The sequence below is a fragment of the Accipiter gentilis genome, chromosome 2 (genome assembly GCF_929443795.1).
Source record: "Accipiter gentilis chromosome 2, bAccGen1.1, whole genome shotgun sequence".
NCBI classification, from domain to species: domain Eukaryota; kingdom Metazoa; phylum Chordata; class Aves; order Accipitriformes; family Accipitridae; genus Astur; species Astur gentilis.
Window position 1 is genome coordinate 49,498,060 of NC_064881.1, and position 18,025 is coordinate 49,516,084.

General features: G+C 42.1%; 1 protein-coding gene across 1 annotated transcript; it reads right to left on the reverse strand.

Annotated features, from left to right (window-relative positions):
* Positions 1-251: 251 nt before the first annotated feature.
* Positions 252-16,728, reverse strand: LOC126046878 (uncharacterized). The gene is made up of 2 exons (XM_049819820.1): positions 16,599-16,728; positions 252-2,078 (listed from the first exon to the last, which is right to left on the reverse strand). Exons 1-2 carry the CDS (start codon positions 16,638-16,640, stop codon positions 1,065-1,067), a joined length of 1,056 nt encoding a protein of 351 aa, XP_049675777.1. The 5' UTR covers positions 16,641-16,728; the 3' UTR covers positions 252-1,064.
* Positions 16,729-18,025: the final 1,297 nt, after the last annotated feature.

Sequence of the window (18,025 nt, forward strand, 5' to 3'; positions counted from 1 at the left end):
CAAAAGATGATGATGATCTTAAGAGGTGACCAAAGGTGAACAGGTAAAAAGTGCAAGACAGAGCTGTTTGAGACAAGAAAATGAAAATACAAGTATTAGCTGTTCCTCCTTTTTTCAAGAAATTGGGAAAGAACAAACAGAAGTAGGTCTGAAGAAATCAAGGAGAAGCAGTCATTTATTAGATGCTGCCTTCTGAAGGATTCAGTGAATATCTTGACACTAGCTGTAAGACAATGAAGAAGAATCAGTGCAAAGTGAAAAGTTACTTTTATTGTACATTTTTGCACTACATGGCTTGGTTAGCAGCCCTGCAAGTGGACAACTGAAAAGACAGAACATACAATATAATAGAGTTGAAGGACATTACAGATCATCTGGCCCTTGTTGTGTCTGAATGAAGGATTAACTCTTCCAAAATCATCCTTGGCAGGTGTTTGTCTAATGTATTATTTAAAATTTCAGTGACAGAGATTCCCATCTCTGTAAACAGCATTCTTCAGTGTTTATCGTCCTTAAAAGTATTTCTCTTTTTCTGACTTAAATGTCTCTTGCTAAATCTTAAACTAATTACTTCTTCTTCTGCTAACAATAGATATGAAGAACATATTAGTCTTGTCTTTCTGAAACAAATTTTCCACAGTTGACAGTGGGAGGGCTGTATTCTCAGGAGAAAATTATGTTATTTCTTTTCATCTTGCCCCAAACACAGTATTTTCTACGTTCCTGTTTTTCTCTTGCTTGGTTCCTCCACCCAGTCCACATGCAGATTTTTCCTGCATGGTCCACGTGTGTCTTGAAAAGTTGTACTCAATGATGGACTCAGGACTGTTGCTGGGGCCTTTCTGGCGTTCAGCAGAATAAGTCGATATTTGCCGTATGACGTACTTGTTTAAGCATCTCAGAAATGACAGACATGTTCAACAATACTAATTTGTTTTCACTTTGTGGTTTACTAATGTCTCCAGACACTCTTCTGAAGACTTCTATCTAAGCAGTCAGTCTAAAACATTTTACTGAGTAGCTGTTGTGTCTAAATCTGCTATGTATTACATGATGGATCATATTCAGTCTTCATCTACCTGGATGATGTCTCCCAAGGCCATCCTTCGAGTAGACTGCCTCCTCACAAAAGAGGCTTCATCCATTTCCCCTTGCTTTGCTCCTCGTTCCTTCTGCTTTTTGGACACATTTTCAATAAGCTTGCTTGCATCACTAAGGGTTTTTTGTGTTCGTTGACCTGCAGATTTCTGCTTGCCTTCTCCCACACTTGGATCCATGACCTTTAAGGGTTTGGCTTTCCCATGGTCTTCATGCTGCTCTTTCATGTGCCTTACTCTGAATCGGCACCGAGAAACATTCTGGCTAGGATCAGGGATGCTGTCAGGGCTGTTAGACTCTTCGTGCATGTCAGATACCCGGAGAGTGGGGATTAATGGCTTACAGAGTGTCTTGGGAGCATCTTCAACACCTGGTTGTTTAGTCAACTTTGAGGTTGTCTCTGGAGGCAAAATAATTTGAATTTCTCCCAGGGGTTTGCTGCATTTAGGGGGTAGAAGATCATCTTTATTCTCCAGAGCAGCTGTCTCATTCAGCTTTATCTTTTGAAGGTTTTCCAACTCCCCCTGAGCCAGATTCTTTACCCTTTTCACATGGGGTTCATTGGTGATGGAGTTGATAACCGTCAGCTTCTGAGCAGCCATTTGGGTTTCTCTCTGGATACTCATAATCTTTTTGAGCTGGGCTTCTTTTACTTCCACAGGGATCTCCAGAGGGGCCAACTTCACCGGCCTCTTCAGGGTGACATTCTCTGTGCTACACAACTCGTTTGCACGATGCAGGCTGGGAGATAAAGCACCCTCTTTTTTCACCTTTTCTGGCCACAATTTTTTCTCTCCCTGGGATAGCCTCTTCTCTGAAATTTTTGGAGAAGGAGGTTGGAAACTAAGGTTTTTATGTTCGCTTCTTGGCTTCCCTCCCGCCAAGATGAGAATGGGATTTTTCTTAGGCTGCAGGTTCACAATGGTGACTTCACTGACAGTGCAGTTGTACTTGGGCTTTTCTTCAGCCATTGGGACAGCCTTAAAGAAAGCAAACGGATGTGAGGATCACTATCATACATTGTATTAATCACCATTGTTAGGTTTTTATATGATGTTTGGGGGTTTGACAAGAGTGCAAGCTTGGTGTCCCTTGTCTCCTTATCTGGAGAATGAATAAGCCTGACAACTGAGGAATCAGGGCTTGTCTTCTCCCTGACTGTAACCAGTGCATCTCAAACAATATTACCATTCTTTCTCCAACTCTGTCCCAAATATTGAGTGTCCTTTCTGAGCAGTGAGCAGCACCAGCCTGTACACTGCAATCACTAATTTAAAGGAAGCTTAGGACCTCCACAACACATGGAAAATAACACAGAATTTATGTTCTTCCTTGGGGAAGCTCCTAACTGAGGCTCAGGTGTGGGTCCTTCCCTTTTCCTCTGACATGCTGAGTGATGGGCATTTCTCATGAGGGGGATCATCCACCTCACTTCTGTGCGTATACTGACATGTGCTTTATAGGGCAGGGGATGGATATTGTGATGAATACTGTGGATATTGATCAGTTTCAAAAGCAATAATTCTGAGGTGCTAAGTAAAAGAGCTGCTGAATGGCAGATGTGACAAACCTGAAGTTCATTTCTTGCCCTTGTTCAGAGAAATTTTCTATCATGGTTGGGAAAAGTTCCTCATTTTCATCAATAATATAATCATCTCATTGTAAACAGGGCTTTGCTGTTCAACTTTCTAGGGCTGCATAGGCAATGACGGGCTCATGGGTGCCATCAGGAGATGGGCTTTGTCCCTGCTTCTGCCCAAATGAGTAAGTCCTCTTCCCTAAGATCCCTTTTCCATTCCCACTCTCTTTTTCTTGTACAGACTGTACATTTTATGGGACAGTCAAGAGCAATATTCTTGACTGTATCTTGGACTTCTAGATCCTATTATCATGAAGATATTTTATTAAATGGTAGTATTAACTTGTTTTTCCTCTGATGAACAGACAACATGAGCTATTTTACTTCACAGCTCCTCTCATCTCATATAATCAAATCTGCATTCATAGTTCCTGTTCACTTATATTGGCGGGAATTTTTTTTAAGTATCTGAGCTTAGTATCATTGTAAAGTATCATTGAAAATGATACTCCCCTTGCCCTTTCTGTGTTTTGCTGTGTTCCAGGAAAACACTTAAGGCTGCCCACAGCTCTGTAAATGTGAAGTGAAATAAAATAACCATAAATAAACCCTTGTCCTACAATGCAGGTACATAAAGCAGTGAGAGAATGAAAGCTCCAATGCAAAGTGAGGTATGGGAATGGAGAGGAAGAAAAGGTAAACAATATAGTACCTACAAATTATCATTTTTTAAAAGATCTTGGTTGAAAAGCCTCTTTTTTTTTAAAAAGTGAGTACCCGACTAATACCAAGCCACCTATCCAAGCCTATAGAACAACCTGCCTTGACAATGCCTCTTTCTACCTATGGCCATCCTTTGGACTCATGCTAGTTTCAGACAAGAGTGATAAAGTGATTGGATCATTCTCTGCTGCATTGATCTGAGGAAAATTCAACCAAGTTAAGAAGGCTTGGAGAAATTTACACACCACCTAAATCCGATTAGAGTCCTAATGTTAATACACTTAAAGCCCATCCAAGGCTAATGTGCAAGATAAGCTGCATCCTCTGCTACCCTGCACACATTACTCAGTACCATCTCAAAATGTCCATCTGCTATGTATATACTCCTACTTAAAATTTAATTAAGTAATTGGCCCAGTCTTGTGTAGGTAATTGCTCTGTGCCCAAAATTCCCTCTGCAGTCAATGAGAGACCCATACAAAGAATGACTGCTTCAGGTTCTCAGGATCAATGTATTATGACAGTGGTATTCTCAAAGGGACCACCAGTCTTTATTTAGAAACCACAACCTTCATGTAATTTAAATACTTTCCTTCGTAGTCATAGCTTGCTGATCCTTCTGATATAAACTGCACAGTAATAGAAGGGCAGAGACAGAAGGGTCACGGTACATTATTACTATTTTACTAAATTTATTGCATGCACTGTAGCCCAGTGGCAAATTAGCATGGAGTGGCCTCAGATCTAGGAAACTTGGTGTCCCCCATAAACAGGAATCCGATGACTCTCTACTTAAGCTATCTTAGTGCCCAGACTGGATGGTCCTCCGAGAGGTGCATCCGCTATTTTTACTTCATTTTCATATCAGGAGTCTGCTCATTGCAGGGCAACAAACATTTGGTTTATAGGCCAAAAGTAAGACTTGCAATAGTGTCTTAGAGAAATCTGATGCCATTTTGAAACTTTGTTCACCAGCTTGACGACTAGGCCAAGAGAAGGGATTGATCTGAGGTTCCTTTCCAGTCTTGGTCCTGAGCCTCTCTTGTTCTACAACTGATGAAACCAGACAGATTTAAACCAGCCTTGGGAGCCCTGAGGTTTTCTGCGGGTATGTACCTGGCAGAAATGGGGAACCAAAATGGGCCAACATGTAGGATGTGCTTACATATCCTGACAACCAGCTGGACTTTAACCAGAAAGTCAATCTGTCAGCAGGACAAAGCAGCAGGTTGTTGTGCTATCACAAAGCTCTGCAGGGCTTGAGATCCAAACCACTATTTTGCGCAAGTCACTTCCTTGTATCTCCCCCTTTTTAGTCCTATCATGAGCATAACCACCAGGAGACAATACTGGGATTATAGTCTACATGATGTTGAAGGGAATCCTTTAAATATCTCTGCTTCCTTTAAAAATCCCTGTTTTCTTGGTCACACGTGAAGTTTCCTCTCCTTGTTCAATGAAACCAAATCTATAGTACATTACATAAGAGAGAAACAAAACAAAACAAAAAAACCCCCAACTCTAAATCCCAAGCTCTTCCTACATAAGGAAAAGCTTTAATCTCATTGCTACAGGATAATCTGTAGTGATAAGCAGATGTTACACAACTCAGATGCTTTTCCTTCCCATCATCACGTGTATCAACCAATTGCTGCAGTTCAAAGGGGAGGACAGAAATACCTAAGAAAGGAAGTTCACAGATCAAATCCTCCAGCTTATCTGGTTGAAAGCTTGTCCCCAGAGTGGAGGTTTTTGAGTTCAATTCCAAAATAAACACCAAGCCTTCAGTGTGCTTTAATTCTCCATGTGATGCCTGAAGCTCTGCTACTGAAAAGCCCTCTGGAACATGGAGATCCATTACACATGCTGTCACTCAACAGAGGAGAGAAGCAATTCAGTTTAAGCATCTAGGAATGAATGGCTTTGCTTCCACTGCAGATTCTGCATATACAGTAAATAGCTCAGGTCATTGTGAATGGACAATGCAACAAACAGAGCCAGCCCCCAAATAACTCCCAGAAAAGCCTTAAGCATCTAGCCTTGCAGTACTGTCTGCTTTTGTCAGCTGGCATAAAAATCACACCTGCAACATCAGAGACTTACAGCAATTTGCCGTACCAGAAAAATTTAACAAAACAATATTGTCTGTGAGCCAGTGGGTCCTAGGAGGTCAGATGGTCCATTGGTTTGATGAAGATAAAACATAAAAGTGTCTGTAATCAGCAGTACTGAAGACAGTGCTAGCATCACATTTAGCTGTCCTTGATCCCAAAACAACCAGGTACCAAGGTGGAGTGAGTGGGGGACTTCACACAAGTCCCTGTCGAGTCTCCTCAGTGCAGGATTCAGAGATCATGTGTCATTCTGCCACAACTCTCATTCCATTGCACTACTTGTATCTTAAAGATAGCGAGAAGAGTTTCAAAACAGAACAAAGGAAAGACAGTTGAGTGATCTGAACACCAGCCCAGTATCAGGGAACACACTTCAAATCCCTTTTCTACCACCAAGCTGCTCATGTGATGGCAGGGAAGATGTTTTGTCCCTCTGTGACTGTGTTTTCCACCTGTAAACTTGTACTAATTCCCTCTCCTAACCCATAGGAGCTTTTGGGTTGTAAGTGTACTAGAGAATATAAGTTACTTAGGAACAGGTGAAATGGAGTTATGTTAGTTCCCCAGATAGGTTCAATTCCAGATAACTTAATTTTCAGGAAACAAGTGCTCTACACAGGCTGGTACCTGTTGAATAATCAAAGCATGAAAATATAATCACTTGAAAATTATTTCAAGTAATGCTAAACTTGTATGCAACATTTTTCTCAATGGTGCTCTGCCAATTTCTTTATATTTTGTAGGATTTTACATATTCTTAGTACAAGTTTTGCTTCACAGAGGACTTGGTTTACATTATGAGGTTTATTTTGTAGGTGAGAGAAGGTTTTGGACATGACAGTATTTGCAATCATTAACCTAAAGGAATGTTTTGTGAAAACATATTTAAAACTTGTTCATAAAGTTTGGGGGATCTTAAGAGGATTTACACCATTTCATACAATTTGGCACACTTTCATTCCTAATGTTATCATTGCTTTAATAGCTCCTCCCTGAATACACGAGGAGACCAGTCTGAGTTCTAGGAAACCTACAGCAGACCTGCCCTTGCAGGCACACCCAATTTGCAAATCACGGAGTCTCCAGGCTTCCCACGTGACTGCCAAGCCTTACTGAACAACCTAAGTCTTGGGAAGCTTCTTGTAGGGATTTGCGATATTACAGTAAAAAAGGGGAGGTGTAGAACTCCAGTCCTGGACTTCTTATTGGCACTCTGTGATGACAAGTAAGTCATGTAAGCTAACTTTTCCAACTTCCATGTCTAAATAGGGACATAGTTCCTTATTTAGACCAAGACAAAGATTTGTAAAAAATGAGCAACTAATATTAGACTTCTAAATTCAGATTTAAGATATAAATAAATGACCTGTTTTTCAACAGTAGCACTGGCTTTGCACTTCTTTAAATTCAGCCAAATTATTTAAGGATCTAAATCATAATTCAAGATTCTAGCTTCAGCTTCAAAAATCTTTCCCTCAACTGTCAGAATAAGGAAATTCATTTCCCAAAGTCCTGAGCACCTGGAAAACCCGGCCATTTCAACAAGACTGTATGAGAAGTAAAGGTCTGCATCTGCCGTTGGACCCATGCTGACTGGGAGGGGTGTGGGGGGCACATTACAGCAGTAGCCTAAATCTTCTCACTGCTGTGAGTGGAGTGAAGCAGAAATGAAAAATGCAATATCTCCTGCTTAGGTTACATGCCCACAAAGATAGCAGCATGAGCAGAACTTGCAGAGACAAAGAGATTGAGCTCTTCCCTCGCCAGTTTTTCTTAATTTAGAGCTTGGCACTGTAAAATCCAGAGAGATGGAGCTATCTGCTACAGTGGAAGCTCATGTCTAGGAATTAATTTGGTACCCTGCACTATCCCACTGATAACAGAGGCCAGCACCTTGGAGGCAGGGAGAGCAACTCTGCAATCATTCAATCTGCCTGTTCTCTGGATGCCACTCATCCATTGCACTCAGAAATACCCGGGGAGACAAGCACCTTTTCTCAGCTCTCCCCTGCAATATTTCATTCAGAACAGAAAAAACGAGCATCCCTGTCTTCTGAAAAGGAGGTGTCAGCAGTGCCATTAGCTTTTCTGAAAACATATATAGGCTAGGAAATTCACTTCTTCGAAAAGAGACCCTCAAGCCGTCATATCCCATGTCTCCGCAGCACTGTGGGGTCATTAGTCCTGCCAGAATTGTTCCTTTTTGTTTTGTTAGACCAATTAGGCCCAAAGTGAAAAACTGGCATGACTACACAGGCTGGCAGTAAGGGCACATTTGGAGGTGCCCTTTGACAAGGACAATTTAATATACAGAGGCTTCAGTACTAAAATCTTCCTGAATGCCCAGCTACAAGGCTAAAAGCTCCTTTCTCGCTTTCTTACCTCTTGCTACAATACGTTTTCATTGCCACAGCTCCAACAGAAGGGGTTGAGATTGTTTCTAGCCCAGGCTTGCCTCGTGTTTTATTTAGTGTGTTGCTTCCAGCATAGTCTCACCAGACTGGAGGATTCCCTATAGTAGGAAAGGCTTTGGGAAGGTATTTGTGAGCTATCTGAAGGCTGTCCACAGTGGACAAGAGTCAGCTCTGCACTCGTCAGCTGTTAGAGTCCAGTCGGAGCTGGATGTCTAGGGCAGCCTCACTAGGAATGGAGAATGACCAGTTCACGTTCTCTGAAAATAGGTACTGCAGACAGTACCTCAGATGGTGGGGTGACGTGTCTTCCAGCAGATCCCGTTCCCACCTCAGTGACTTTGAGGCTAAAGGGAAAGGAGGGAAACTCAGACTAGGAACCCAGCAGTGGACTGGAGCCTGCAAAGGAGACTCTATCTCTTTAATGGCTTGCATGAGCCCTGAATATTTGTTCTACCCTTTGTGATAATTTTCTTACCCACATTCTATAGCTATTACTTCATACTGTCACTCCACGAATACATTTTTCAAATATTCCTATTAAGCTGTAGGCAGCATATAGTGTTATACCAGTATTGATGTTAAAGCAGAATTACCTGCTAGTCCTGTTAATCCGCTGATGCTTTGACAGCAGGGGTATTACAAATAGAGCTTCTTTGTAAAAAATGATTAAACATGACCTGAAAGTCCACAGCTTTCCAATTCCCTGAAAACTTACCATTTCCTTGTTGAATGCTGTAGCGTTTAAGGCCAGAAGAGTCAATGACAGCCCATCCTCTGATCCACTAATGACATGGATGTTGAAAGATTTTGATGTCACTTCTTTTATCCTCAAGCCTATTATCTGACTCTTCTCCCTTTCGCTCTTCAAACAGAAGCTGCTTTATAGAGCAGTGCAGTGGGCAGGCAGGAGATGTAGGAACTGTTACTACTTTTTCTACGGACTTGCTCCACAGCCGTAGACATGTCACTGAACATCTCTATGCCTTGCAATCAAGGGATGCCCTTTAGATATTTTGCAAGAATTGAGAGTCTGTTAAATCTGCTGCGCTGCTCGGGAAAATCACTGCATCTTCTTCCAACCTAAATTTACCTCCAGCTTCAGCAGGACACTGGTTTATTCCATTCTGCCCAATGGTCCTAAAGTTGCGCAGTGTTATTCAGCTCCTGTGCTCAGCTCTGGGAAGGGCTACATTTCAATGACGTGTGGATCCCTGCACCATTTGGAGACCGCTGTAGGACCTTCCAGATGGTAGGCAGAATACATTAATCTATGTCATGAAAATTTAATTCCTATGAAGGTAATAAATTGTTTATGTATAAAATAGGCAGGACTAATACATTAGCATTCAGGACTGAATCGCACCAGGATACAGGCACACACAGCTCACAATGAACTCAGCTTTTTGGCTGTTATAACAAGAATCAATTAACAGAATTATTAAGTGCAGATACTCTGTATTTGGATAGAATATGCCAACACACTAGCTACTGCACTGTTAAAACAACCCACCCCTCTCCATAGTAAATTTAACTCAATCGTAAGAAACCAGCCATGATTTAAGAGAGAAAAACCCATAATAATAGAGAAAGCATGTAACAGCATGGGCTTGCTGCTACATTTGCATTGACGTCAGAGCAAACAAGATTAAATGAAGGCAAGCACAGCTACAGAAATGTGACCTTAAACGCAGCACCAGTGTTGCAGATATTGCCAAAATCTTAGCTGTAACTCCACCTGGTTTGCTGACGTAGCCCTAGAGATAATGTCTTCAATAAGCAGCCGAAGATCCCTGTGGCAGCTGGCACAGTGAGAGCTTTGCTCATTTTTGAGCAATGGGCATATTGCTACGGAGAAGAATCAGGATGGGGCAGGAAGGATCCAGCTGGCATGGTCGTTCACAAGGAACCACTGAGGCTGGCAGAATTTGCAGCAGCCTTTTAGCTGCTATAAGCTCCGCTGGGCCTGCTTTGGCCTCTGCCTAGTCCAGGATTAGGGAAAAGGCAAAAAAAGACATGATCTCATTTTCCCAGTCACTCACTCTCCTTCCCTTTGCCCGGTGTAACCTTGAAACTTTCGAGATCCAGTCTTGGAAAGCCCAAGCAACATAGAGAACCAGGCTGCTGGGAACAATGGTTAATGGCACCTTCAAAAAGCTAGGAACAATTGCAGCTAAAAATCTGTTACCATAGGAGCAAAGCCCATTCAAGTCTACCCATTCAAATAAAGCATGATTACATGGTGACATTGCCAAAACCTGTACCACTGTTCACTGAACAATAAATGGAAAAATCATCCCAAGCTAAGAAAAAAATTCTCTGGCAAGAGAATTTTCCTTCAAAAAAACTAAGCAGATAGATCCCAGTCTTCCCAGATGCTGTGATTTAGAGTAAATGAATGTGTTTCCTTTGACTTAAAGGATGGGACTACCTGCTGTGCATCATTTAAACCTCTCAAAACCAGGCTCAATTGGGGTATAAATGATTTAATGACTTCACTGGGTCTCACTGCTCTCACCATTATTTCACTTTACATTTACTATAAAACAGAGTCCACTTTGGATCTACATGGTAAAGCACCTTTCTAAAGATTCAAATGGAATCAACCAGAATAGCAATTTCAGATTAATTCCCCTATTTAGAGAAGATAATCCAAACACAAAGATACCTTTTCCTTCATGTCTCTCTATAGAGGAGTTGTTCTGGAATGGTTAAAGCATACTGGGAGAGCTTTGGTAGACAAGTTACACTGTAATACCTTCGCCAATCAATTTGTCCCAGCTAAAGAAAACTGAAGATAGTTTATCTGTGAACTACTGAGGATTAAATTCTTATCACATTTCTTCCTTGCAGCATCTCTGTCTAGCTACAGCCAGCTGGGCAATTTTGTGTTTCCTGCAGCTTTAGTCTCCATAATATAACCAGGTAGGTTCCTTGGGGGCGGGGGGGGGGGGGGGGAGCTGTAATAATAAAACTTAGCCAAATAACTTCATTAGACTCAAGGCTGCAACAAGATGCTCCTGTTAACACTCAGTACCAGGCCAAGCAGTGTGCTATGAGGAGCTAAAAACCCTTTCAAAATTTTGTCCCTGCTCCCATACAGAGTTCACGGACCTTGCTGACTTTCTGGTCTTGTTTCAGGCTCAACATTCAGCCAATATTTTCTGGAAGGGCAGGTGCTTTTGAGAGCTTCTTGGATCGAGTTTCAGGATCTTGTATTACTTTCTGATCCCAGCATGAAGAAAGGTAGGTTTTTTGGGTTTGGTTTAGGTTTTTTTACCCATGCAGCTTTATGGATGCAAATACCTCCAAAGAGATGTTTGGCTTTGATGGTGGTGGGTTTGAAAAAAGGCATCACATCTCTAATCAAACTGCACCAAGCAATTTTCACCATCCTTAGGAACCCAACAAGCTAAGCTGTATTATGCTACCTAGCTTACTGCTAAAAGGTCATCGAAGACTTGCTGGATCCTTCACTGCATTTATTCTGTCCTCTCTTTGACATGTAGGACACGAATACTGTTGTTGCATTAATTGCAACAGGTCCTGGTTTGAAATCTTAGAATAATTATCTCACGCAGAACTTGCTGTTCCTGGCCACATGGATCACTGATGGCGTCCTGGAGACAATGTACCGTTGAATGTCCGTACAGCAGCAGTTTTCACTTCTTCTGAACCATGAGGTATGAGATCTTAGCACTTGTGACTTGTGCTTTTGAGCATTTTCTAGTCCATCAGTCACAAGTCGCTTTTTTGATTCAACATTTAGCAGTTGGCTTTACTAAATCTGGAAATGTAAAGAGACCCTTTGCTTCACTCTGACTCTGTGCTCAACTCTTGGACAAGAGACAACCAACTTTAAAACAGACAAAAGCTCATTGCAACTACAGCACTTTGTCTCCTTACTTACAAGAAACCATTTACAGTCATTGGAATAAGGAGCACCTATTCCACCAAGCCTGGGTGCATCTGAATCTTTGTGTATTAGTGTCATTCCATTGATTCTGCCAATGAATAGTACACCCTTACTTGCAGATGCCCCCATTAGTCCAAATGTGCATGTGGGAGGGGGATCCATTCATTTCATTGTGCACTTTCTGAATTCAGTCCTGCCAGCTCCCTAGGAATTTTGATGACGTTACTCACCTCCCTCTATTTTATTTATTTTTCTCTTACTTATTAATATTGCTTTGCACTCAGGAGTTAAGAAGGAAAAGAAAACAGCTTTTCTCCCGATAGTTAAATACATTTCACTGCAAAGAACAAACAAAGCTTAGAAAAATAGCAGTTTTCCAGCACAATGCCAGGACTAAGGCAGCCTCGTGCTTCTCCTGGTAAGCTGCTCTCCCTTGAATTCATAAGGACCTCTTCCCCTGCTGCAAGAGCAGCTGGGCATGGAGGCAGTTCCAACTTTTCTGTAGAGCATAGTCTAAAGCTAGAGCTAAGATGGCACAGCCTTCTCCACTATGGTCCATACCACCAGTCAAGTTCATTACATTATCCATGTGTTTTGAAGACCCTCCTAAACAAATTATTGTTGTTCTGCCCTCGGGACTATAGCACTGCAGTCCGAAATTCAGCTCTCAGTGGGAATCTTTCTGTTCACTTTGGTGGGTGTTAGAACTAACCCAACAAGGAAATCTTCAGTATCATCGGAAGTTGGATGTGTATGCTGCAACACAGAGGTACACCCTGGGGAATCCCTCCAGATCCTAAGAGGCATTGATCCTGCACCTTTTATAATCAATGATGACACTGCCCTTGATTTCAACAGAGGCAGAATCGAGATGGGGGCTTTTCCAAATTCACCAGGACAATTTTACGAATTGCGTGTAGTCTTCACCCAATTTTATTTGTGGCCAAAGAACAGTGAAGCCTCCCACCCATATCCCTCTTGGTCATGATCTATGTCCCTTAGCTGAGGATCCAGTGTAAACTCCTATATATGTGGGTCACTACATACATGCAAGCAGTCCCATCAAGCTTCCTTACAAGTGGAGAAGGGTGAATATGAAACCTATCCTCTTTCTATATACCATGCAAGACCTCAGATTCAGGTTGTTAGTAGAGTCTTGCCTCCTCCTGATCTTCTGGAAAACCACCGAGTTTTCCTCATTAAATAGAATTGTGCGCTCATTAGGTTTAATAGGATGAGCCTCTTGGCTCTGTTAAAAGTATCTCTTTCTATACCAACAGTTTTATGTTCAGCATAAAGAAGTCACCAATAACAGCGCTATGTCCCAAAGACCCCAGGCTACCCAGATGCTTGCTCTGAGCACCTTAGCTTGCTCTTAGCTCTTGGAGCTTCTGTCCATCTCCTCAGAACTGTGGCTCCCCTTGCTCTGCCTCACCACAATTTCTGCTCCTGGTCCCTTCAATTAACTTGTGAAAGAGGTAATTTCTCCCTACAAGACTTGGAATGATTTTTCGTTTTGTTTTCTCTGATGAGAGGTACAGTGGGCTACCTTAGCCATCAGGTTGGTGTGTCTTCACACACACACACACACACACACACACACACATATCTTCTGTGTGCCCATATTACTTATTCCAGTTCAGCAGCCTACTGTCTTATCTTGTCAGACTGCTTTGAAAGGCAAATCCTATCAGAGCATAATAGGAAGGGAAGTTAAGGCTATTAGCACATGGCACTTTCTTAACAGGTCAGGGGACAGAAGGGGAGCTCTCTAATCATATTCAGATACAGTTTCTTTTCTTTCTCATAGTCTTGAATAATAGCTAAATATCAGCTTCTTCAGATGGCTTTAGATGCTATTAACATATCCAATAAGGAACCCAGAAAGGTGGCTAGAAGGGCAAATACATGTGAACAGGCATTGCAGGGCATTGGCTGTGGAGGAGCAGTAGCTACTCATTCCCCATCTCTAGGAACATCTTTAGGGGAAGGGGTCCACACTCAATGGATCCATGTGCTGGCTGTTCTTCCTGACAATTTTGTTTCAGGTGGAAAAATATAGAGGCATGGAGAAACCTAGAGTGAGTCAGGAAGGCACATGATACCTATAAAAAGGAGGCCTCACTGAAAAAAAGATTTTTTTCCTAACATTATCCTCTGATCAAGTAGCAGAAAGGAGAGTCCTACTTCTACTCTCTGTCCCTTCCGTGGCCCTGCACTTTTTCCCTGGTTAGGTTCCTCACCTGAGAATCTGTATGTCATAGTGAGAGGGAGAATGTTTTCCATGGCTACTGCTGTTGATTACCTTGATAATCTATCTCCTTAAAGGATCTACTTCAGGTCTGAATTATTACTCATTGTCCATCCTGCCCAACCCACCATACTGTCTCCACATCTCATTTGGCAGCTGGATGGTATGTGCCTTGCTGCTTTGATTACATAGTTGGTATCATGTGTGTCTTATTACCCTCAGTAAAGGCCCTGGTCAGGGTTGGTTTTAACCATCTCCTTCCCAGGAAGGGTTGGAGCAAGGGTGAAGGAATTAAAGGGAATCAGAGAAGGTCATTAGCATCATTCAAGATGATCTTTAGCCATTTCAGAGCAACGAACAACCCCTTGTGTACTGGAGATGTGTATAAACTGTATACTAAACACACAGGGATTTTAGTTCCTCTTGCCATATGAGACCAAAGTTGGGCTTAAGCCACACATACTTACTTGTTTTAAATAATGACAAATCAAGCCCTCTTGGTGCCCTGCAGGACATTTGGTCCAGTCCCTCACGGCAGATTACAAAAAAAGCAGAGAATTAGCAGAGAACTCTTCTCTTAATCTCGAAGTGCTCAGACTCAGGAGCAAAAGCAAACTTAAAACTCGCTTGGTGTGGTTCCCATATTGAAAGGGGACTAAATAAATATATCCATATCCATGGATATATGGCTAACATCAAATCATCACCTCATAAAAATAAGGTGCTAATTGGAAAGTGGGTGGGTAGATGGGGGAGGGGGGAGTGGTTCTTGTCTAATGGTCTCTTACTTCTGTCAGACTGTGAGGAAACATTCCCAAAACATTGTCAGCATTGCTATGCTGTGATAGCAGCAACACAGTTGGTCTTACACAGTACGACTGCGGCACAGCCAGTCTACTCCGTTCTCATCGAAGAAGTCACATGGTGCCACAGACCTGCAAAGCCACCGAGCACCACACATCACCGATGTGCAGGTTTCGTTTCACAGCATGGTCCTGAAGAGTTTCTTTATGCTTGTGAGCTAGGGAAGGTTTGCGTAGTTCAGGTAGAGAACATGCCCTACACCCCATGCAACACACAGATTCAATCTCAGCATTTTACCTCAGGCCTCTCACAGTTTCCGGTGTGCTTTTCCAGTTTTATAGTACCGATGTGCTGGGAAAGCAGCATGACTAGCACCACTGAAACCAGAATAGAAATGCCATCTCTTTTCCCATTTCTCCAACAGGCATCTGAAGTGCTTTCTTCATTTGGAAAACTACCCAGTAGGACCCCAAGCTTACAAATTCCCTGTGTCTAATATGCTTCTTGTGGGATTTTCCTCCTTAGCTGCCTTTTTATATTGTAGAAATTAGACCAGCATTCTCATCTGCTTCCCATTAATTTCTTGGTTCAATTCTTGGATCTTGGAGATCTCCTTAAGGAAATTAGGCAAATCAGGCTTAAAATTCTCCTGAACCTTTCCCCAGTAATGAAAAGCTGATGGTGGTTGTTATTAGTAGCTTGGCTTTAGAGTTACTTACGTGACTGGATAAGCTAGTCTATTTTAGTAGTAGCAATTTTCTAATCTATCAGATGACACCGGGGATTTCAATAGAGAAGACAAATACATCATGAAAAGCTATAAACATGCTTTACTTTTAGAAAAATCCTAAGAAAAGTAGTAAGAAAGGACACAGAAAAGTTGTACTTCTATCATTTTTTAAAAATACATAGAGTTTAGTAGACATCTCCTGGGTTTTGCACCCATCCTAGAGGAGTGAATAGGAAGACTAGACATTGTTGTGGATGCAGTGAAGTTGGGGGAAATACTTCCCTTTCATTCACAGCTACAGGCCTCTTCCTCTAAAGCTTATACACCAAGTGGTGCTTGAGAGAAAGATGCCAAAGACTGAACAACCGTATTGCATAATGGGAGATGGTCCCTGCAGGTGCAGAAATTTGTAGAGCCTAGACATTTAGTTTCCAGCTGTGCGAAATTGTCACCCTGCTAGTAATAACTAGAAGAATTGAGGTTGCAAGCTTATCTGGCATCTTTTGCCAGCATTAGTTTCAATTTTTACATGCTCCAAAGATCACTGGTTCCTGTTCACAACCCCCGTTAAATATCCTCAAATATATCTCTTCTAGCAAATTGTTCTGTTTTAGCCATTCTTTTAAATAGATACTTCCACGAGGAGGGATTTTCAGCCAGCTTTTGCTGTACAGTTCATTGTTTCTAATCTCTCCATTGCCATTACTATGGCAATCAAGTGCCTGTACAATGCCCCAACTAGAAAATGTCTTTTTTATTTGATTAGTTCCCAAGTTCAGTCTTATTACTTATATAATAACCTCATTCCATCCATGGTCTGTGTTGATCCCTCTTATCAGCACTGGCTCCTGCTCTGTTCTCGGCTTTCTCAGAGTAATGTTTTTAGGTAAAAAAAAAGGTAAAAATTTCTAGCCATCTCTCTAAGCAAGTCTCCTGTACAATCAATAAGAAGCCCATTGCTTCCACACTTACCAGCCGGCCCGGCAATTCTTGTTTTGCTCGTTGTTTTATCATTCCCGAGAAGCGTCTCCTTCTCCTGATGAGATCTATTCACTCTGTGGTATTCGAGCTGCTATGGCAGTGTATGCAGAGACCAGGTGCCTCGCTAGCTCAGGAGGACTGAAAGGCTTAGAAGTCTTACAGAGAGATAAGAGGTGGGAGATTAGGGTCAGCATTGCTGCAGTCACTTAGGGACTGAACAGATTCTGTATGCCAAAAAAAGCAAATGTGAATGTGTTATATTCTTCTTGCTTCTTTAAAGAGAGGAGTATTCTTACTTAAAGTACCCATCTTTAAAGAGTTCCCCTCTTCCACTTGTCTTTTGCCCATCACGCACCTTTTTCATCCTTTCCTTCTTTTTCTTTCTCTTCTGTGCCCTGCTTGTCCTTCACCTTGTCTTTGCTCTCTTTTCACTGGGGAATGTGCTCCCAAAGTCCTCAAAACATACCTGCCCTGCAATTAAGGTGTTGATTCCTAAAATAATGCCCCCACATTTGTGTTTCAGCGTCTAAGTAGAAATTGTCTGATTTTCAGCAGAATCAGTGATGCGGTTTCTGGGTATATTGGGCTTCTGAAAGGCCAATCATTTATGTTATATCCAAATTCCAGTGCATGATGGGGTGCATAAGTCCAAGGAAGGCTGGTAGCCTACAGTGAGGTATGTGGAGCAAGAGGTATTTCAAGCCATGTCAAGCCTTTGGTGTTACCCACACAGACACAGTGACTATGTATATTCGTTGCAGAGTAGAAAAAACTTCATAACGTCATGCTGAAAGTGTAGCAAGTTTTACTCTAGTCTTATCAGAAATTTTAACAGTCCTAATCCTGGTCCATTGACAGCAGTCCCAACTATGTGCCAAAAGGGAACAAGGCAAAGTATCTGAGCAGTGAAAGCCAAGAGATAGCCTAGCCTACCAGATCCAGGAGATGACAACAACGCAGGTATAGGCTAAATTAGTTGAGTTAACAGAGATGTAGCAAGGAGAGTGGACTCTGTGACCAACCATCAAACAACAGCAGGGTGGGGTACCCTGGAGGGGAGGAGTGAAAGGCAGGGAGAGGAGAACAGATTTATAGCATGTCTCCACTGTGACACCAAAACTGCTGTGTCCAGGTAAGAATAGCAACCTTCTAGTACTTGGCTTGCTCCAATTACATCCTAAGATCTACTTGTCCCTGCCAACAGCCCTTACGGAAGCACCAGTTGAAGGCATGACACGTGAATCCCTGTTGTTACCTGATAGCATCACTGTAGCAAGATGAGCATCTGAGTTTAGGCTTGTTCCTTCCAACAACTTCTTAAACCAGCAACAGTTTGCTGTATTGTTTGGCTGTCTTTATTTGGTGCTACTTAACTACCCTGCAGTGTCACTTATGCCCAGGTCTTCTGCATTGTCCTC